This window comes from Copadichromis virginalis, linkage group LG19, assembly GCF_057382275.1.
Source record: "Copadichromis virginalis isolate Kocher_CV1m ecotype Utaka linkage group LG19, C_Virginalis_male_GT1.1, whole genome shotgun sequence".
In the NCBI taxonomy this organism is placed as follows: Eukaryota; Metazoa; Chordata; class Actinopteri; order Cichliformes; family Cichlidae; genus Copadichromis; species Copadichromis virginalis.
Window position 1 is genome coordinate 35,411,325 of NC_140636.1, and position 22,088 is coordinate 35,433,412.

At 38.3% G+C, this 22,088-nt stretch overlaps 2 protein-coding genes across 4 annotated transcripts; both read left to right on the forward strand.

The window, feature by feature from the left end:
- The first annotated feature begins 681 nt into the window (after positions 1–681).
- LOC146686688 (adhesion G protein-coupled receptor G5-like) lies at positions 682–7,135 on the forward strand. 3 transcript variants are annotated; one of them, XM_085441710.1, is made up of 17 exons: positions 682–970; positions 1,051–1,128; positions 1,261–1,329; positions 1,433–1,609; positions 1,714–1,749; positions 1,847–1,918; positions 2,055–2,187; positions 2,284–2,440; positions 2,539–2,673; positions 2,770–2,880; positions 2,967–3,021; positions 3,188–3,285; positions 3,360–3,481; positions 3,557–3,822; positions 3,912–4,002; positions 4,087–4,367; positions 4,449–7,135. In XM_085441710.1, exons 1-17 carry the CDS (start codon positions 880–882, stop codon positions 4,565–4,567), a joined length of 2,091 nt encoding a protein of 696 aa, XP_085297836.1. In that variant the 5' UTR covers positions 682–879; the 3' UTR covers positions 4,568–7,135. The 3 variants fall into 3 exon arrangements, with proteins under 3 accessions (XP_085297836.1, XP_085297837.1, XP_085297834.1); XM_085441711.1 differs by having other exon boundaries at positions 682–961; positions 1,042–1,128; XM_085441708.1 differs by having other exon boundaries at positions 683–970; positions 1,042–1,128.
- Positions 7,136–14,374: 7,239 nt separating this feature from the next.
- On the forward strand, positions 14,375–20,740 carry LOC146686689 (adhesion G protein-coupled receptor G5-like). Its single transcript, XM_085440985.1, has 17 exons — positions 14,375–14,538; positions 14,619–14,696; positions 14,781–14,849; positions 14,961–15,137; positions 15,248–15,283; positions 15,381–15,443; positions 15,566–15,878; positions 15,970–16,126; positions 16,389–16,520; positions 16,612–16,722; positions 16,809–16,863; positions 17,030–17,127; positions 17,202–17,323; positions 17,399–17,664; positions 17,754–17,844; positions 17,929–18,209; positions 18,291–20,740. The coding sequence occupies exons 1-17, from the start codon at positions 14,469–14,471 to the stop codon at positions 18,407–18,409; spliced, it is 2,238 nt and encodes a 745-aa protein (XP_085297111.1). The 5' UTR covers positions 14,375–14,468; the 3' UTR covers positions 18,410–20,740.
- Positions 20,741–22,088: the final 1,348 nt, after the last annotated feature.

The following is a 22,088-nucleotide window of genomic DNA, read 5'->3' on the forward strand; positions in this document are numbered from 1 at the left end:
AACCATACTAAACACAAAACCATCGCATTAATCTAGCTAAGTGTAAACAGCAGTAAATACTAAATATTCAATGTTGTTGTGCAGCACGCAGGACCGACAGCGCACAATGTGCTTTGAAGTAGCAGCCAAGAAAGGTGCAGTTTTTAAATTTATCTGGGCTAGTGTAGATGTAGCCTTGTGGAGGAGTAAAGGTGAGGCTTTTGAACTTAAGAACACTGTAGAAAATACAAAAAATATTCAAACTTGAGCACCCAATTCTTGTTTCGTAGTCATTAAAGATGTATGTATTGACGAAATTATTATAAACCACAAATTACCATGTCAAGCCCATGAGGAGCGGATATAAAGTAAAGGTTTTAATATGCATCCCTGAGGCACTATCACAATTACAACCATCTATTTCTCATTCAACCTCAATTCAATGCATATAGTCACACACACACACACACACACACACACACACACACACACACACACACACACACACACACACACACACACACTTTATTCCTTTTTTAAAATATATGAATACACGAGTTACTGGGGACAAAATACAGGATAACATTACAGGAGCATCTGTGTACACGCCTACAGTGTACATTTTGTTCCAGCCCATGACAATAGGTGCCATTCTGCCAGCTGTGGAAACATAAACTTTGAGACGTGGGCCCAGTTTATTTGCAAGTCAAAGCAGGGAAGCAGATATGAAAGGTATATTTGTCAGTAACATGTGATGTCTGTAAGCTGGACGTGAGTTGCTGTGAAATTCGACAATGCAGAACGTATTCTCATTTGGGAAATAGAAGCCGAAAGGTACTTAAACTCTCAGGCTGTGATAAGCTAAGATTCATTTGAAGATTCCCATTTCTCTTTAGGAAAATGTTACCAATGGATGTAAATCATCGCCGGACGCTTGCTGCGAAGCTTCTGTTTTATGGGATATTCCTCAGCAACCACATAAGTGAGGGTGGTAAGTTCAACAAAATGTAGCTTAAAAGATTTCTCAATATCAACTCATAATCAGATTTTTCATGTTGTCAGTTTTCACAGGTCCAAATGGAGATTGCACACCCAAGAATACCCTCTTTATCAGTAATGAAACACTAACTCAACAATATTTTCCATCACGTAAGTTCAAAAATAATGAAGGAAAAAATAATAGTCTTTGAAAGGTTCAAAGAAAACAATAGTACCCTGTGTTTTTAGAAATGATTATTAAATAAATAAGAATACATATAATAAATAATTGTTATATTTTAGAAACTATCTACCGAGAGGTCAACAGACCTAAACTCTGTTTCAACATCCAGCCAAACAATAGCCTTGCAGGTACAGTTATCTAATTTTTGTTTTTTATATTTCGGACTGTTGGTGAAAAAAGTCGTCTTGGGTATTTGCTAAAAGTGTTTGATTGTTTCTGTATTTGTCTTAGATTGTTGTAGCAAAAACAATTTCACCTGTAGCCTTAAAGTAAAAGGAGACGGACCAGGCAAATACATCCTAAATGCAACTGAAGAGATTTTATCTAAGCAAGATATTGTGATGATGAAGAAGCCACAGTATGATTATTCGTGTATGCCATCACAGGTCTACAACAAAAGCAGCCCTGGTAAGCCTCTAAGACATGAGACTTTGCACACAATGGTCATAATTTTCAGTTTATTTGAAAAGGTTTCCAACCAGTGATCTGACGCACTTCTTACTTTGTTGCAGGTTTTCTTTATAACATCAACCGCTGCTTGAATGAAAGTAAATTCACAAACCTTTTCCTCTTAATTTCTACATGAAACAACGTGACAGCAGTGACAGTGCACAAGTTCTAATTTCATACTTTTATGTGTTGAAGGTTCCAAAAGCATTAGAGTGAATGCTGACAATTGTTTAGATAGTGAAACCAATACCAGAGTGGCTTGCAAAGGTATTATGTTGTTTATTTAACAGGATCATTAAAAAAACAACATTTTAGTAAGTACTGTGATAATAAGAGAGCTCGGGGTTGAAAATTTAATTCCTGCTTTTTTCCATGAATGTTTGTATGTGCCTGTGCTATGCAGATGTAACAGAAACACACTACGTTATCTTTGACAATAAAACATGTGTGTTATGTAAGAAACCAGTCTTGAAAAGTCTAGACAAAGAGATTAATTATACCCTGGAGAAAATTCCTACCAGCCCAGACAAAGCAAAGTAAATATCTCAGTTTTCTACAGAACAATAACAGCAAATAAAAATAAATACACGCTTTTGAAATCTGCTCTAAAACATTAACGGTGTGTCTTACAGAGATGCCATGAATGTTCTATCATGCTTGTTTAAAGAGCTGGGTAACGCCAGCACAGCAGCAGTGAAAATGGGCAACATTACAGGACTGATTGCCAAACTGCCCCAGGAAAACCAAACCAACATGAACTTTGTCTTCACAAAAAACTCTGGAGTAAATGTAAGGTGTTTGTGCAACACAATTTTATGACCTTCAATTAATAATATTATTTTGTTCTTCTTTTGTTATTTTTTTTGTTTTACTAATACTTTTAAAAGTCTGTTGAAGAAGAAAACAGCAATTCTTTGACGGGCCCATTTCGTTTAATGAAAATTCCTAAAGAGGCCAGTAAAATGGCGGTGGAGAGAAATGGATCATTTCTTGGGATTCTGCTCTTTCCAGAAATGCATGCGGTAATAGTACAGCTGAACTAATTACTCATGATCTTTATAAAATGTATAAACATATTGACCAAACCTGATCTATTAACAATCTTTTAATCTTAACAGGATGACAGCAGTAAATACTATTTAAACAGTGAGATAGTGGGAATAGAAATGGGGGCAAAAATACAAAACCTTTCACAACCCATCGAGATTCAGTACAGTAATGTGGACAAGGTAAGTGTGATGTCATAACAGAAATAATGATCAATTTAAGTTCAGAGGAAAACTTATTCTGATTTTCATTTTCTATTTTGATAAAGAAAGGAGCGAATGCTTCTTGCATGTCTTGGGATGGAAACAGCACAGATGCAAACGGTAAAAAACCCCAAATAGATCTCTCTATATATATATCTAATTTTAATATGAAAACCACAGGAATTAAAGACCTTTAAAGTGTTCACTCACATTTTGCACACACGCTGATTACTGTGATAAAGTCTGTCTTTAACAGTTACTTCTTTGTATTACTGCTGTCCAACAGGGAAATCACTCTGGATCACAGATGGCTGTCAAACAGTGGAGACCAATAACAGCATCACCTGCCAGTGCACACATCTAACCTTTTTTGCCATACTCATGGTAAGACAGCTGTATAGGAAATAAGAAATTATTTTTTTTACAGCACATACTGACACATAACTATTTGAACCTAGTCACCTACACCTGCAAACATTAGCACTTCTGATGTTAATACTCTGACCTACATCACTTCAATCGGTTGTGGACTGTCGCTGTTTTTCTTGATCGTCGGTCTCTTCATGCACGTTCTCGTCAGGTAAGAGATCCGAGGCAGTTTGGATTTTTACCTCAGTAAAGTCCTTTTTCTTACGCACACTAATTTGCTCCACAGAAAGAGGAAAGCAAGCGAAGCAACAAAGATTCTGATGAACCTCTTTGTCGCCATGTTGATCCTGAACTTGTCCTTCTTGACCAATGAGAGCATTTCAAATCTGGGTATCAAAGGTGCATGTGTGGCAATAGCAGCAGTTCTGCACTACGGGATGTTGGCCACTTTTACCTGGTTCTTCATGCAGGCTTTACACTTGTACCTCAGTCTACGTCGAATCTGCACTGAAGTGAAACATTACATGCTGAAGATTTGCATCACAGGATGGGGTAAGAGACCTGAGCCAAAAATGATACTTATGCTCTCATATTATGAATAATAATCACAGGAGAATTTATATTCCTAATCTTCTCTTTAGTCATACCGGCTGTGGTGGTGATCGCTCTTCTTGCCTCCCAGAAATATAATTCTATTAATATTAATACAAATGAGGGGAAAGCAGCAACAATGTAAGTCTGTAAATCTGATAATAGATTTCTTGGATAAAACACAAACATCTTCATCAGAGGATCACGTTGTACTCCCTTTTTCAGGTGCTGGATCTCTGATGCTGGTATCCACCAGGGGGTCAACATTGGTTATTATGCTGTAGTGTTCATCTTCACTCTGAGTGTATTCATTCTAACTGTAAGGCAAATCGTTCTAATGCCAAAAGCAGGAAAGGCCCAAGACAATAGTTCCATTAAGAGCAACACTTCCACCATTCTGAGCCTGTTCCTCCTTCTTGGCATCACCTGGGCTTTTGCTTTCTTCAGCTACGGACCTTTGCTCATCGCTTCCTACTACATCTTTACCATCCTCAACTCCTTTCAAGGTAAATCTAAAACTGTCACAGTGAGCTGACTTCATTCTTTATTGGATTAAAAGTCCTTAACCTTCTTCTTTATTTGTATAGGTTTCTTCCTGTTCATCTACTATTATAAATCCAGCAAGATTATTGGAGACGGCAAAATCCACACACAAAGTAGCAGCACAGCTACATCAAACACAGCTGTAACGTCTCCTTATGCATAAGGCTTGCTGTTTTACCATATTTTGACACAAGAGGGCAGCATTTTATTTCATATAGTTCCAGCAGGTTGCTCTGTGTAGAAACAACTTGGTCATTCTTCCCATGTGCTCTCCGCTGAATGGCTTTTCTGACATGAAAGCACTAACCCAGATTACCTTCTTTGACGCAAATACTCATGTGGACTAGAGCTCGAGTCAGTACTCTGGAAGTCATTTCAGAGCACGACTCTATGTTTGTTCCCATGCTTTTATATTTTAACAGACAAACTTGTCTTACTCACGCCAAATAATTCATAGAAGGCTGTGATTCAGTCAGAATACGCAACCACAATTGTAAACATGTCAGGATGTTAAGGTGTAAAATGTTAAAGTGGGAAAGTGAAACATGTCAAAGACATAAGGACATTTTCAATTTGATGGCAGTAACACCTCTCAAAAAGTTGGGACAGGGACATGTTGACAACCCGCTTTCAAGTCAAAAAGTCGTCATAAATAAGTCTCCAATAACACCAGAAAAAGTCGCCAGATTTGTCGCTAGTTGCTTTTTAGAAAAAGAGTCGCTAAGGGGGTCTGAAAACTCGCTAAATATAGCGACAAAGTCACTAAGTTGGCAACACTGGTGCTACTGCTGTTGCGAGTGTAACTACCGCCCCCGCCCCCTCAGCTCAGGGAGGGGCGCAAACACAAGGCTTTGTTTGCCGTCTCTGCTCAGCGCAAACACAAGGGTGACTTGCAGCATAAAGTGAAAGAGAGGGCAAGAGAAAGAAAAAAAACCCCACGGCTCCCAATAAGGAGCCAGCTCGCATTGTTCACTTCAAAGATACGGCTCTAAGAGCCATTTCGTTCGCGGCCGACCCATCACTACAAGTGATATTCCTAAAACTTTTCCACTCAGGGGCCGAGTCATTCTCTGAGATCTGCTGCTGCATCTTCTCAGAGCGCTGATGTTTAGCAATGTCCACTTCTTTATTGAACCTGTACTTGGCCTCTCTGTAGCAGTCCCTGTCTCCGCTTCTGAACGCCTTTCTCTTTTCCAGCCACAGCTTTTTGGGTTTAGGAGTAAAACAGGGTTTGTCATTGTTATAACTCACCCTGGTGCGTGATGGCACAATGCTGTCCTTGCAGAAGTGGATATAGGAGGTGACAGTGTCCATAAACTCATCCAAGCTGTTAGAAGCAGCCTTCATTGTGTCCCAGTCTGTAGACTCCAAACACGTGCGAAGCTCCTCCACAGCCTCATTGCTCCACAGTTTTTTAGTCCTCATGACAGGTTTGGAGAGCTTCAGCCTCTGTCTGTACGTAGGGATCAGATGGATCATGACGTGGTCAGAAAGTTCGAGTGCAGTGCAGGGTAACACTGGTCCAGTGTCCTCTCCTCTCTGGTCGGGCATTTAATATACGGTTTATATTTGGGAAGTTCCTGGCTTAGATTGGCTTTGTTAAAGTCCCCAAGAGCCATAATGACAGTGTCCGGGTATGCCTGATCCATGTGCAGTACCTGCTCCTCGAGGGCACACTGAGCTGCATGCAAATCTGCATCTGGCAGAATGTAAACAGTGGCCATAAAGAATGAAGCAAACTCCTGCAGAGATTAAAGCATAGAAGATAGTGCTTGTGTGAATGGTGCATGTTGCATTGAGTGCTTTGAGTACCCCGGGAGAGTAGAAAAATGCTATTTAATAATCTTAGCATTCTCTTGTTGAAATATCCAAGCAATTCCTCGAAAAAGATGTCTGCATGGGAGAACATGTTGATATAAAACCTTTACATACAGTACCTCTCAGGATTGATGGTGCCTTTTCAGATGTAAAAGCTAGGCATTAAATTTATGGTGAGGATCATTATTCTTTATTCACTATTCTGAAATTGTCCCACAATTTGAAGACAACAGCATCCACGGTGGGGAAAGCTCAACTGGCAAACAAGACATGAGCTCAACACTACCTATAGTGATAAGATCCCTGAAGTTATTCGGATGTTGAAACTATTCTTTAAAATGTACCACATTTTATGAGCATATGGATAGGATTATCTCCCTTTTTCTTTCTCTGCACTACATATTTTATTTTGTATATATGTTACTTATTTATTGTGTTTTGCCTGCCTTATTTTAGTATCACAGTGGGACAATTTTGTTGTACCCATATATACAAAGTACAACTGTGCAATGACAATAAAGAGTTAAATATGTTCAGTGTATTTTGACAAACTCCTTTGCTTGTGGTAGATTTTTTTGTCAAGTTAATCATTAGTATTTATTTATAAAATAGCTTTTTTGAAATAAAAATTATAGCAATTCTTTAAAATTTACCATATTTAGGTAAATTAAGGTCTGATTTGTTCAATGACTTTTTACTATGTTAATATATTTTTCATTCAGAAATCTTCTGATTGGCTTTTTTAGTTCTCATTTTTGTGGTTTTATTGTAGTAGTAAATGGAAATGTTGTAATAACTTTTTTTCTATTTGATCAGGACACAATATTTCATACATATAAGTAAAGTATTGTGGGAAAAAATGATGTGTATACACAATAAAGTCTTAAAATAAAAGATTATGCTTTTCTTTAAATTTTGGTTATTAATGATTTCTTCAAACTACTCTTTTTACAGTGTGTAATGATTGTACCGCACATATCTAGAGTGATTTTATAAAATAACTGAAAGTTGCAGCAGTGCACATGGACAAGCCAAATGCATTCTGGAGAAGGGTTTTATGGTCAGACTAGACAAATACTGAGCTATTTGGTCACAATGAAGAGAAGCACATTTAGAGGAGTATAGGGGAGTACCAGCTGTCAAACACGATGATGCATCCTGTAGGATGAGCATCATTCTCTGGCACAGTGCTGTTTGTTATGATGATTTCTGATATGAGGTTCAGTTCTACGGTGATGATCGCAGGGTGTGCACAGGTCAAGTGCCACTATGACCCTCCAGACAATAACGAGGACAGGGGATGACCGTTCAGCTCTTTAATGGCAGATTTAGCGTGGGTGTGGGTATGTGTGTGGTTCTACAAACAAAATGGAAAATAGAACACAAATTACAATCAAATTATAGACAACAATAATCACCATATAACATATTACAGCCACATACTTGTCTTATAGGCCCTAATACTAAGCTGGCGGCTTTTACTTATAGTCTGAACCATATTTGGCAACAAAGAAAATAAGTCAAGTCAAGTCAAGTCAAGTTTATTTATAGAGCACATTTAAAAACAACCAAGGCTGACCAAAGTGCTGTACAGTAAATACAGATAAAAATACAATAGAACACAATTTCGTAAAACACCTCGTTGATCAAATAAAAAATAAATAAACAAATAAATTAAACCTTTCTAAAAGCCAATGAAAAGAGGTGAGTTTTAAGAGCAGTTTTAAAAGTTTCTAGGCTTTTGGAGAATCTGACGTGAGGAGGTAAACTGTTCCACAGTCTGGGTGCAGCCACAGCAAACGCCCTCTCTCCCTTTGTCTTTAATTTATACCTGGGAACATCTAAAAGCATCAGATCGGCTGACCTCAAAGATCTCCTGGGGCGATAAGTACTAAGGAGTTCTGACAGGTAAGAAGGTGCAGTGCCATTTAAAACCTTAAAAGCCAGCAGTAAGATTTTAAAATCAATCCTAAAAGCAACTGGGAGCCAGTGGAGAGAGCAGAGAACCGGAGTGATGTGGTCTCTTTTTTTTTGAACCGGTCAACAGGCGAGCGGCAGCGTTCTGCACCAGTTGAAGGCGATGTAGACAGGAACGATCTAGGCCAGCATAGAGGGAATTACAGTAGTCCAGCCGTGAAGTAATAAAAGCATGGACCACTCTTTCTAGATCGTTCCTGCAAAGGTAAGACTTGACTTTGGCTAAAATCCGTAAATGATAAAAAGATCCCTTAACTACAGAGCTGATTTGTTTATCAAGTTTAAAAGCATTGTCAAAAATAACTCCAAGACTCTTAATGGAAGAAGTGCAATCGGAGGTTAGGGGTCCCAAAAAGTCAAGAGAGAAGTTGGGATCTTTAGGAAGCCCAAACACAATGACTTCAGTTTTGCTTTCATTAAGGTGTAAGAAGTTAAGAGTCATCCAAGTCTTAATGTCAGACAAGCAGGAGAGTAGCGGCTGCAAAGAAACATTGCAGTTCAACCTCAGAGGGAGGTAGATCTGAATATCATCGGCAAAGATGTGGAAGGACACATTATGTTTACGGAGCACATCGCCCAGAGGGAGCAAGTACAGAATAAACAACAGGGGGCCTAGTATGGACCCCTGAGGTACGCCACAGGTTAAAGGAGCTCTGGGAGATGACAGTTCACCAAGGTGAACAGAAAAACTCCTATTATTCAAATAGGACTGGAAAAACTTTAAGACAGTGCCCTTTAAACTGACACAATGTTGAAGGCGGGCTAGCAGTATGTTGTGATCTACAGTGTCGAAGGCTGCTGTCAGGTCCAAGGTTACTAAGACAGCAGCACAACCAGAGTCAACAGTTAAAAGCAAATCATTAAAAACTCTCAGTAGGGCGGTTTCTGTGCTATGCCGAGCTCTAAAACCAGACTGGAACTTCTCATAGAGATTGTTGTTGTCAAGAAATAGCTGGAGCTGCGTGAGGGCGGCTCGTTCCAGTACTTTGGACAGAAAAGGGAGGTTGGAAATGGGCCTATAGTTAGAGAGTAGGGATGGATCTAGATTAGGCTTTTTAAGGAGAGGTTGAACAACAGCGTGCTTGAAGGGTGTTGGAAAGCAACCAGAACTGAGGCAGGCATTGATCAGGACCAGAAGGAAAGGTCCGACTGAGTCCAGAACCTGCTTCAGAAGCCGAGAGGGGATAGCATCGGTGGAACAGTTGGTAGTCTTAACCTTGCAGACTATTTCATGCAGCTGAGAGAGAGAGATTGGTTCGAACTGATTAAAGGCAGAATGGCACAAAGAAAAAACACAGGGATTGGAAGGTGGAGATGGAATGACAGACTGCAGGGAGGAAATCTTGTTTACAAAGAACTTTAGAAAGTCATTACAGAGGGTGGCAGAAGGTGTGAGGCTGGTGGATATGCAAGGATTAACAATGGAATTTAAAACACGAAACAGAGTCTGAGGTTTATGGACACTACTGCTAACCAGGTTTGATATGTAGGAGGACTTGGCCTCTTTACCGGCTTTCTGATAGGTTAAAAGAGAGTCTCTGAGGATATTAAAAGAAATGTGCAGCTTGTCCTTTTTCCATTTTCTCTCAGCACACCTAAATAATAAACATCTTCCCATCACTTAACTCTTGTGCCCCACTCACTTATGATGCCAACTAAAGAAGGCAAATACACATAACAAATCACCAACTCAAACTGAACTCAGTTTGGCCTAGGCGAACTTAGCTTAGCTTAGCCCGCTTAGCTTAGCGATAATTTAGCTTATAGAAAATGTACAAACAGAGGACGTCCAGAGCAAGAAAACATACAGGCTATCCTTCTTACACAAGAAATATCCTGTAACTCACCAGTCTTATGGACGCACACTCTCACTGAACCCACATAAACTGCTCCCGAGCATAACTTGTGATTCACACTGCCTTCATGAACACCATTTTCCATCCCAGTCAAACATTACTCACAAAACGGCCGCGCCCTCTAGTGGCGAGGCAGAAAGCTGCATCACAGTCCTGCCTTCAGAACACTGTTAGACTGCGCAAAGTGGATAGAATAATGAAGGAGGACTACCTCTAAAGTCTTCAACTTCACCTCAACTCAGCAGCATAAAACTTAAACACAACTGGGTGTTCAAACCGGACAATGATCTCAAACACATCAAATCTGGTTTTGGAATAAATAAAGCAGGCTAACATTGAGCTTCTGGAACAGCCTTTCTAAAGCCCTGACCTCAACACTATTCGACATATAGTTGGTGGTGGGAAAAAGTTATTTTTAATGTTTGTCACACTTAAATGTTTCAGATCATCAGACAAATTCAAATATTAGACAAAGACAACACAAGTAAACACAAAATGCAGTTTCTAAATGAAGGTGTTTATTATTAAGGGGGAAAAAATCCAAACCTACATGGCCCTGCGTGAAAAAGTGATTGCCCCTAAACCTAATAAATGGTTGGGCCTCTCTTAGCAGCAACAACTGCAATCAAGCAGTTGCTGTAACTCAGTCATAATCAGTGTTGGTCAAGTTACTTGAAAAAAGTAATCAGTAACTAATTACTGATTACTTCCCCCCAAAAGTAATCCCGTTACTTTACTGATTACTTATTTTCAAAAGTAATTAATTACTTAGTTACTTTTTAAAAACACAATTTACAACCTGAATAGGTGATAAAGTGATAGATCTTTCAGCCCAGTTCTACTTTTTCTGCATAATACATCATACAAAATGTAATCAGATGGAAAAGTCTCTTTTTAAAACTTGTTTTATTAGTTTTAAGCTTTTAACTTTATGCATCAAGCAAAAAATTTATTATATGCAACATTCTCTGACTGGAAGAATTAATTTACTTTTAAACCTATTTTCTGCACATTCCAGCACATAAAATAAAATAGGTTTTTGTGTTTACGCTCACTCTTTCAAATAGATGCATGTAGGGATGGGTATTGATAAGATTTTCACGATTCCGATTCCATTTTCGATTCTGTTTAACGATTCAATTCTTTATCGATTCTCTTATCGATTCTTTTTAAAAAGGAGAACACTAACTTTGTTTGTTAGAACTTTGTTTTATATCTTCTCTTTGAACAAGATAGAAATTTAGGAGTAACATGGCCTTACAAACCCAACAGTGAGATCTTAAGAGATCCAGCCTACGGCTCTTCAATGGGGTGTCACAGGGACCCCAGGAAAAAAAATTGTAAATGTATAATAATTAAATAAATATTCTTCTGTAGCAATAACAAAGTATAACATAAACTACTATAGGCAGCACGGTGGCACGGTGGTTAGCACTGTTGCCGCACAGCAAGAAGGTCCTGAGTTCAATTCCACCACCAGGCCGGGGCCTTTCTGTGTGGAGTTTGCATGTTCTCCCCGTGTTTGCGTGGGTTCCCTCCGGGTACTCCGGCTTCCTCCCACCGTCCAAAGACATGCAGCTTGTGGGGATAGGTTAATTGGATAATTCAAATTGCCACTAGGTGTGAATGTGCAAGTGAATGTGAGTGTGAATGGTTGTCTGTCCCTGTGTGTTGGCCCTGCGACAGACTGGCGACCTGTCCAGGGTGTACCCCGCCTCTCGCCCTATGACAGCTGGGATAGGCTCCAGCGCCCCCCGCGACCCTGAAAAGGATAAGCGGAAGCGAATGGATGGATGGAACATAAACTATTCTGTAGCAATTACACAAGAATATCCAGTAATGTCCCTGCCTACAATTAAACACATTCACTTACCGAAAATTGGGGGCATCTGCTGTGGTAAATGGGTGCAAGCCTTTGACCACAAACTGAGTCACTGCTCGGTGACATTTATGGGCAGAAATCTGTGCCATCTGAAACTGAATTTGAATAAGTTAAATTTGAATTTGAATTGCTAGGCTTGAATCTGAATTGTAACTTGAATAAATGCTTTTAAAAACTGAATTTGAATTAGTCTAATTTGAAATTCAATTTATTGGTTTGAAAATGATCATAACTAAATTGAAATTGAATTTTATATTTTGAAAATGAATTGATTTGCTTTGAAACTGCATTTTATCCTTTAAAAATTTAGCTCTCGAATAATTTCAGTTTCACTTCTCACCATTCAGTTTCAGTTCTACAATTCAATTTCAGTTCCAAAATTCAGTTTTTTGGAACTTACATCCAGTTCCGGTTCAAGTGCAGATTAATAGAACTACGTTTTACTAGCGGACCGAAAGTGTTACTGACGGGAAGTAACTTTTATGCTTATTGTAGCTGTTAGCTAAAACGCTAATTTAGCGTAGTTTGCCCTGAATTCAGCTTTGACAACAAATATGATCGACTGTTTCTAGTAGAATTCCAAAGTTGTCATCTTGGACCCTCTCAGAGTACCCCCTCTGTATGCTTGCAGAGACCCCTACAGTAGGGAAACATGCAAAACTGTCCAAACCTTTGTATTTTAGCTTTATTTATATCTTACACAGCATCCCAACTCTTTAGCTAACTGAATAACTTTAGCTAAAGTGAATAGTTAGTCTAATTCATTAGTGCAGCATTACTGGATCACCTCTGTTTGAAGTGATATAATGTGATATACAACTATCACTGAAACAGCAAACTTTGTAAATAAGCAAACAACACTTCTCATTCTCTAAACGTTTGGCCACAGCTGTAGATTACACTATCAGTGCTTGTTCACTCTTGACAATAATTACATTTCTAAATTCTCTTTGTGCATTTACAGGTAAACAATATCTAATATTTTATCTAAATGACTACTTTGTCTTTGAAAAGGGTGAAGAGCCTGAGGCCGGTGACAGTCCAGTTCTACTCTAAGTACATCCTTACTGTAGCTCACAGGACAAGGCCACATTCCTGTCCTGCCAGAAGAGAAGAGAAACTTCAGAGTCTTCATGCAGTTCAACCACACCTGTCATATTCCATATGACAGGGGTCTCAAACTCCAGTCCTCAAGGGCCAGTGTCATGAAACTTTTCCATGTGTCCCTGGTGCAACACACCTGAATACAATTAGTAGGTCATTAGCAAGAGTATAGAACTTGACTGCGTGCTGAAGTGGCGACCCCTGACAAGGATGCCCCCTGGGCGCCTCCTGGGTGAGGTGTTCCAGGCATGTCCCACCGGGAGGAGGCCCCGGGGCAGACCCAGGACACGCTGGAGAGATTATATCTCTCGGCTGGCCTGGGAACGCCTTGGTATTCCCCCGGATAAGCTGGAGGAGGTGGCTGGGGAGAGGGAGGTCTGGGCCTCTTTGCTTAGGCTGCTGCCCCCGCGACCTGGCCTCGGATAAAACGGATGAAGATGGATGGATGGATGGGTTTGTATAACTTTTCTCCCTTAATCAATGAAATCATCATTTTAAAAATGCATTTTGTATTTATTTACCTTTGTCTAATATTAAAATCTGTTTCATTATCTGAAACATGTAAGTGTGACAAATATGTGAAAAACTAAGAAATCAGGAAAGTGCAAACACTTTTTCACACCATTGTACGCTTAAAAGCCAGGCCCATGCCAGGGAACCAACAGATTTAAACTAACTCTGCCAACACTGCCAAGAAGAATGTTGGTTAATGGGTACCAAAAGCATGCCACTGAGGTGCAACTTGCCACGTCACATTAAACCAAATATTACTGGGCGTACGTACATATATTAGAATGTATGTATACTTTTGACATTTTGTGGATTAGAAAAAAATCCAAAATAAAATCATAATTTGTGCACTCAAATCTTATATTTTAAAGTAAGATGTCTGTTGCATAAACATTCAAGCCCATGATGAACGTATGTAAACATCTGACTACAACTGTAAATAATCCTATACACTGCACATCTTTAGAAACCTGCGGATACCTAGAAGGTTTTAGCACAATCAGAGTGATGACTTCCTGTTTTCCATCCAACCTGAAATGAGCACAGATACATTTTAAAAACTGCACATTCTTTAGATTTCATATCAGTACAAGGGATAAAGTATTACTGGAGCATTTATGTTCAGACCTACAGTCCAGCCCATGGGGGGGGGAGTAGCATTCTGGCAGTGTTTTTTCTGAGGAAACATATAATTTAAAAAGGGGGACCAGTTTATTTGCAAGTCAAAGTAAAGAGGAAGATATCAAAGGTATATTTGTCAGCAAAAATAATGACTGTAAGTTCAAGTTGCTGTGAAACTCAACAACGCAGAACATATTCTCATTTGGGAAATAGAAGCTGGAACTTATTAAGTTTTAGGTTGTGATAAGTAAGCTTGCTCCATTTTCATTTGCAGGCTCCCTTTTCTCCTTAGGATAATGTTACCATTGGCTGTAAACCATTGCCTGATGTTTGCCGTGGAGCTAATGCTTCTGTTGTACAGCACAGGTAAGTAACAAAATCTAGCTTAAAAGAAACCAGTATTTCTCAAAATATTTTTCTCATATTTTTACGTTGAAATTTTTTAGGCACAAATGGAGACAGTAAACCCAATAATACCCTCTTTATCAGTCCCAAAACACTAGCTGATTCATATTTTCCATCAAGTAAGTTAAAAACAATACAGGAAAAAAATCATCATTAGGTTAAAGGACAAACTTAGTAATCTGGGGTTTTATATTTTAATTTAGAAACTATCTACCAAGAGGACAATGGAACTAAACTCTGTTTCAACATCCAACCAAATAATACACGTGCAGGTACAGTTATCTAATTTTTAGCTTTTCTTTTTTTTTTGCTTTCAAGCTGTTGGGGAAAAACATTTGTCTTGGTTATTTGCTAAATGTGTTTGTGCTTTAAATTTTTCTTAGAGTGTTGTAACGACACGGATTTCAACTGCAATATTGAAGTAAAAATAGATAGTCAAGGTAAATACAGGCTAAATTTAACTGAAGAGATTTTATCCAAGCAAGATATTGTGGTGATGAAGGATCCAGAGCATAATTATTCATGTATGCCATCCCAGCTCTACAACAAAAGCAGCCCTGGTAAGCCTCTAAGAAGTGAGTTAGTGCACAGTGGTCAAATTTTCAGTTTATTTGATCAGTTTGAAAAGGTTTCCAACCAATGATCTGATGCACTTTCCATCTTGTTGCAGGTTTTTTTTGTAACATCAACCGCTGCTTGAGTGAAAGTAAATTCACAAACCTTTTCCACTTAATTTCTACATGAAACAATGTGACAGCAGTGACAGTGCACAAGTTCTAATTTCATACTTTTATGTGTTCAAGGTATGAAGAATATGAGTATGAATATGAAACTGAGCAAAGGGAGCTTTCGTGAAAACCTCACAGGTATAATAATTTGTTTATCAAATCAGTTAAAAACAAATATTTAATGTTAGCAAGTGTAACAACAGCCCGCTTGTGTTTGTGTGTGTGTGTTTGCATACTTTGTGTACATTTACATAAAACAGAATATGTCGTGAGTGATAATGACACATGGACTGTGTCATGCAACCCATCCACAACAACCACCAGCATCATTTCTTCCAGCAAATCTTCCACAACAACCACCAGCATCATTTCTTCCAGCGAATCTTCCACAACAACCACCAGCATCATTTCTTCCAGCGAATCTTCCACAACAACCACCAGCATCATTTCTTCCAGCGAATCTTCCACAACAACCACCAGCATCATTTCTTCCAGCGAATCTTCCACAACAACCACCAGCAATGACAATGACACTATTGACATTTCCATCAACCATACCATTCCTAACCCAGTGTAGATATCTCAGTTTTCATAGAAATATTTTTGCAATATTGTGCACTTTTGAAATCTACTTTAAGAAACTAACTGTGTCTCCGTGTTACAGAGACGTCATGAAAAATCTATCCTTTGTCCTTGAAATGATGGGTAATTTTGGCACAGCAACAATCAAGATGGGCAACATCACAGGAGTGATTGCCAAACTCTCCCAGAAAAATCAAACCAACATGAACTTTGCCTTCACAGAAAACGCTGGCGTGAAGGTAAGGTGTTTGATAAAAGAGCGTGACACAATTTTAAGACTGTGGATTACTAACTCTCTAATGTCTGAGGCATGGAATAATTGCCAGAAAAATCATATTTCTGAGTTCAGTGAAAATTACTCTGGTTATTGAACATTCTGATGAAATACAAAAGATACTTTAATGCTCATTTGCATATATTAGTTTTAATTTGTATAATACATATGCATGACATCATTATTTTATAATTGTTTTTGCTGATAAACATTTCTCATTTTGAAAGATTGTTAAAGGAGGAAACAGCAATTTTACAGGCCCATTTCGTTTAATGAAAATTCCTAAAGAGGCCAGTAAAATGGCGGTGGAGGGAAATGGATCATTTCTTGGAATTCTGTTGTTTCCACAACAGCATGTGGTAATAGTACAGCTCAACTAAAAACTTACTTTTCATATGTATAAACATATTGACCAAACCTGATCTATTAACAATCTTTTAATCTTAACAGGATGACAGCAGTAAATACTATTTAAACAGTGAGATAGTGGGAATAGAAATGGGGGCAAAAATACAAAACCTTTCACAACCCATCGAGATTCAGTACAGTAATGTGGACAAGGTAAGTGTGATGTCATAACAGAAATAATGATCAATTTAAGTTCAGAGGAAAACTTATTCTGATTTTCATTTTCTATTTTGATAAAGAAAGGAGCGAATGCTTCTTGCATGTCTTGGGATGGAAACAGCACAGATGCAAACGGTAAAAAACCCCAAATAGATCTCTCTATATATATATCTAATTTTAATATGAAAACCACAGGAATTAAAGACCTTTAAAGTGTTCACTCACATTTTGCACACACGCTGATTACTGTGATAAAGTCTGTCTTTAACAGTTACTTCTTTGTATTACTGCTGTCCAACAGGGAAATCACTCTGGATCACAGATGGCTGTCAAACAGTGGAGACCAATAACAGCATCACCTGCCAGTGCACACATCTAACCTTTTTTGCCATACTCATGGTAAGACAGCTGTATAGGAAATAAGAAATTATTTTTTTTACAGCACATACTGACACATAACTATTTGAACCTAGTCACCTACACCTGCAAACATTAGCACTTCTGATGTTAATACTCTGACCTACATCACTTCAATCGGTTGTGGACTGTCGCTGTTTTTCTTGATCGTCGGTCTCTTCATGCACGTTCTCGTCAGGTAAGAGATCCGAGGCAGTTTGGATTTTTACCTCAGTAAAGTCCTTTTTCTTACGCACACTAATTTGCTCCACAGAAAGAGGAAAGCAAGCGAAGCAACAAAGATTCTGATGAACCTCTTTGTCGCCATGTTGATCCTGAACTTGTCCTTCTTGACCAATGAGAGCATTTCAAATCTGGGTATCAAAGGTGCATGTGTGGCAATAGCAGCAGTTCTGCACTACGGGATGTTGGCCACTTTTACCTGGTTCTTCATGCAGGCTTTACACTTGTACCTCAGTCTACGTCGAATCTGCACTGAAGTGAAACATTACATGCTGAAGATTTGCATCACAGGATGGGGTAAGAGACCTGAGCCAAAAATGATACTTATGCTCTCATATTATGAATAATAATCACAGGAGAATTTATATTCCTAATCTTCTCTTTAGTCATACCGGCTGTGGTGGTGATCGCTCTTCTTGCCTCCCAGAAATATAATTCTATTAATATTAATACAAATGAGGGGAAAGCAGCAACAATGTAAGTCTGTAAATCTGATAATAGATTTCTTGGATAAAACACAAACATCTTCATCAGAGGATCACGTTGTACTCCCTTTTTCAGGTGCTGGATCTCTGATGCTGGTATCCACCAGGGGGTCAACATTGGTTATTATGCTGTAGTGTTCGTCTTCACTCTGAGTGTATTCATTCTAACTGTAAGGCAAATCGTTCTAATGCCAAAAGCAGGAAAGGCCCAAGACAATAGTTCCATTAAGAGCAACACTTCCACCATTCTGAGCCTGTTCCTCCTTCTTGGCATCACCTGGGCTTTTGCTTTCTTCAGCTACGGACCTTTGCTCATCGCTTCCTACTACATCTTTACCATCCTCAACTCCTTTCAAGGTAAATCTAAAACTGTCACAGTGAGCTGACTTCATTCTTTATTGGATTAAAAGTCCTTAACCTTCTTCTTTATTTGTATAGGTTTCTTCCTGTTCATCTACTATTATAAATCCAGCAAGATTATTGGAGACGGCAAAATCCACACACAAAGTAGCAGCACAGCTACATCAAACACAGCTGTAACGTCTCCTTATGCATAAGGCTTGCTGTTTTACCATATTTTGACACACGAGGGCAGCATTTTATTTCATATAGTTCCAGCAGGTTGCTCTGTGTAGAAACAACTTGGTCATTCTTCCCATGTGCTCTCCGCTGAATGGCTTTTCTGACATGAAAGCACTAACCCAGATTACCTTCTTTGACGCAAATACTCATGTGGACTAGAGCTCGAGTCAGTACTCTGGAAGTCATTTCAGAGCACGACTCTATGTTTGTTCCCATGCTTTTATATTTTAACAGACAAACTTGTCTTACTCACGCCAAATAATTCATAGAAGGCTGTGATTCAGTCAGAATACGCAACCACAATTGTAAACATGTCAGGATGTTAAGGTGTAAAATGTTAAAGTGGGAAAGTGAAACATGTCAAAGACATAAGGACATTTTCAATTTGATGGCAGTAACACCTCTCAAAAAGTTGGGACAGGGACATGTTGACAACTGTGTAGCACCTGTCTTCCTTTAAACAGAAATCCATAAACATCTGCTGGGATGAGCTGCTGGACGTTTGGTAGAAGAACATTCCATCTTGTTGGATATAGGATCCTAGCTGGGTTGTCTTCCGAGTTATTATCATGATGCATCAAACGTTTTTATTTGGTGATATGGTTGGCCATTTCAGCACCTGACTCTTCCACTATTAAGCCAAGCTGCTGTAATGAATGCACTGTGCAGTTCAGCATTCTCTTGTTGAAAAATCCAAGCAACTCCTTGAACAAGACTTTATCTGCATGGGAAAATATGTTGACCCAAAACCTGCATATACCTCTGAGCAATGATGGTGCCTTTCCAGATGCCCAGGCTTCCAATTCCACAGCCCAATACCATCAGAGATGTATAGTCATTGAATTTTGGTAAGCTGGATTTTCCTTCTCTTCCATCCTCATCCATTTTTTCCAGGCAGAATCTTAAAATTTTGAATTGTCTGACCAAATAACAGTTTCCCCTTTGGCTGTGTTCATTTTAAATGGGCTTTGGTCCATAGAAGACAGCAACTTTTCTAGATAATTCTCACATATGGCTTCTTCTTTGCATGATAAAGCATTAACCTCCATTTTTGGATGGCACTGTGAACTGTGTGAACACAATGACAGATTGGTGAACCTCTGCCTATCTTTAATATCCAGTCCCGTTATTGAACTGTTGCTAGTTAACCTAACTATTTAAAAAATGTTCCCCCAGCTGTTTCTTTTCAGTACTACTTACTTCTCTAGCCTTTTCTCGCCTCCAACTTCTTTTGAGCAATGTTGCTGCCATCAAATTCAAAACGAGTGTTATTTTTCATGAAACAGTAGAAAGTCTGAATTTAAACATTTAAAAATATGTATATATTATCCATTGAAATTTGCTTCATGCTTCTCCCATAGCAAAAACAATCCTGACACTGTAACTGTCACATTAAATGGTTCTATGACAAATCTGTCATTTGTTTAGTTTGTTGCTAAAAAGCAGATTTTTCACGTTTACCAGTAAACTTAAAAATGTTTTCTGTGGTCTATTGTAAATAAAATATGGGTTTTGTAAATCATTGACTAAGGTTGTATTACAGACCTCATGAATCAGTCATAGAGTGGAATGCAGAGTTTAAACGTTTAAGAAATTAAACATTTATTTTTTTTGACTGATGTGCTTCTCAATGTGATTAAAAATAGCAGAATCAAGGTGAAAGGAAGGCTTGTCTCACATATCCTACACAGTGTCGGGGCTGAACTCGCCAGTTAGTGTGTTGCGTGCCTTCAGATAATTACTCTGAGTCCAGAGAGACCAGTATCCACTGTGCGGGAAGCTTAACTGGCAAACAAGAAATGAGCTCATGACTACCTATAGTGATAAGCTCCCTGAGGGTATTTGAATGTTGAAACTATTCTCTAAAGTTTACTGTATTTCACTAGCATATATATAAGTGCAGTGTATCTTGGCAAACTGTTTTGTTTGTTTAGTGGTTTTTGGGAATTGTGGATTTCGTTAGTACTTATTTTTATTATACTACCTTAAAAAATATCATATTATTTTTTCATTTAGAGGGAACCTGATTTGCTTTTCTCAGTTTTATTAAAGTAGCCTTAAAGTCAAATCTTTGCATGTACTCTATATCATATGAAGTTTGTCAAGCTTTTATTTGACAAAATAAATGATTTGACTAAAATGTCGTAATAACTTTTTTTTGTATTTTATCAGGACAAAATATGATTTTCATACATAGAAGCAAATTGTCTTGTGAAAGAAACTGTTGTATGTACACAACATAGTCTTGAAATAAAAGTCTGAGCTGTTTAAATGAATAATAAAGTTTTTCCTTATTCAGAACTTGAGCCTCGATGAGTGACATTGAGAAAGGAAGGACTGTTTATTTATCTACGACTGATTAATCTCCTAAATGACCACAGCGTGCCAGACAAAAACTGGGGTAATTACTGCCATGCATGTCTGATTTGTGTTGCTCCAAAAGAAGGGCTTTTACGCAAAGCACAGCAGGCTTCTGTGGTATACCTGTGTGTGTCCTTATGTTAGAACATGCAAAATTAAAAAGCAGAGGCTAAGATGCAGGATCACAACTCATAGCTCTGTGGTAAGCAGTTGTGAACATTAATCTCAATAGCAAAAGATTTGATAGGCCAGAATGTGAGGGTGAAAAAAACAACTGCTTTTGATTCATTAACTTACTAAATCAAAAGTATGTAAAAGTCCCCGCACAGATTTGGAGCAGAGTTTTACTGCTTTCCTAAAAACATAAATCAAGGCATCTCTGAGAAATGTTCTGGGAAGATTGTTGTTTTGTGCGTCAGTCTAGATGATTTCATAATGAAAATGACAGGGAATGTTACATTTTCACGCTATTCAACAAAACCCTTACCAGAGTGAAAAACCAAATAAAATTTTAACACGTGTTAATGTGTTTCACTTAGTAGATGGGAACTAAGAAAGTGCTTTTTAATTGCTCTCAGTGTCATACCACATGTACAGTAGTGGCTCAGAGAAAGACATTAGCATCAACATGCACGTTAAAGTTGGAAAACATTTTGGTTCTATATCGAAATATAGGCAGAAAAAAGTGCATAAAATACAAAATCTGCTCCAGAAAGGTCGTCCTAACCTCAGTTTCTGTGGAATAAGAATAGTTAAAGTTTCCAATCACCAGACTGACTGGATGCATTATTACCACAATCTGTGTGCAGGAGCTTTTATGCATTTTATTATAGGGAGTCTAGACTGAATCCTGGCCTGTAAAAGCAAAATTTTCAATCTCAAATGACCTATAAAACCCGAGGTCTTGTTCCCGGAGACTTGCGTGTAAAGAGGGAAAAATTATTATCTTTTATTTGCCCGGTTACTGGTTAACACTGGCTTTTATCAAATTTGAGATGACACAACATCAATTCTATTTGCTAGCAAATGTGTGACAAAGCAAAGTTGACTCTTAGAAACGTACGGTCGACTTCATTTTCTGCTCCCCTGCTATGGGGCGCCGTTTGTAAAGTGAAACGTGCTGAAATTAACGGCAACATTTTTCCACATTTAGCTCAAAACAAGTCATTTTTTACAACATTTAGTAAAATATTTGTAACTTTTGATATTTAAAACAGAATTTTAAATGTTAAATCTAAATATTATATTTAAATCTAAATCTAAATGTTAAATCTAAATGTTAAATCTAAATAT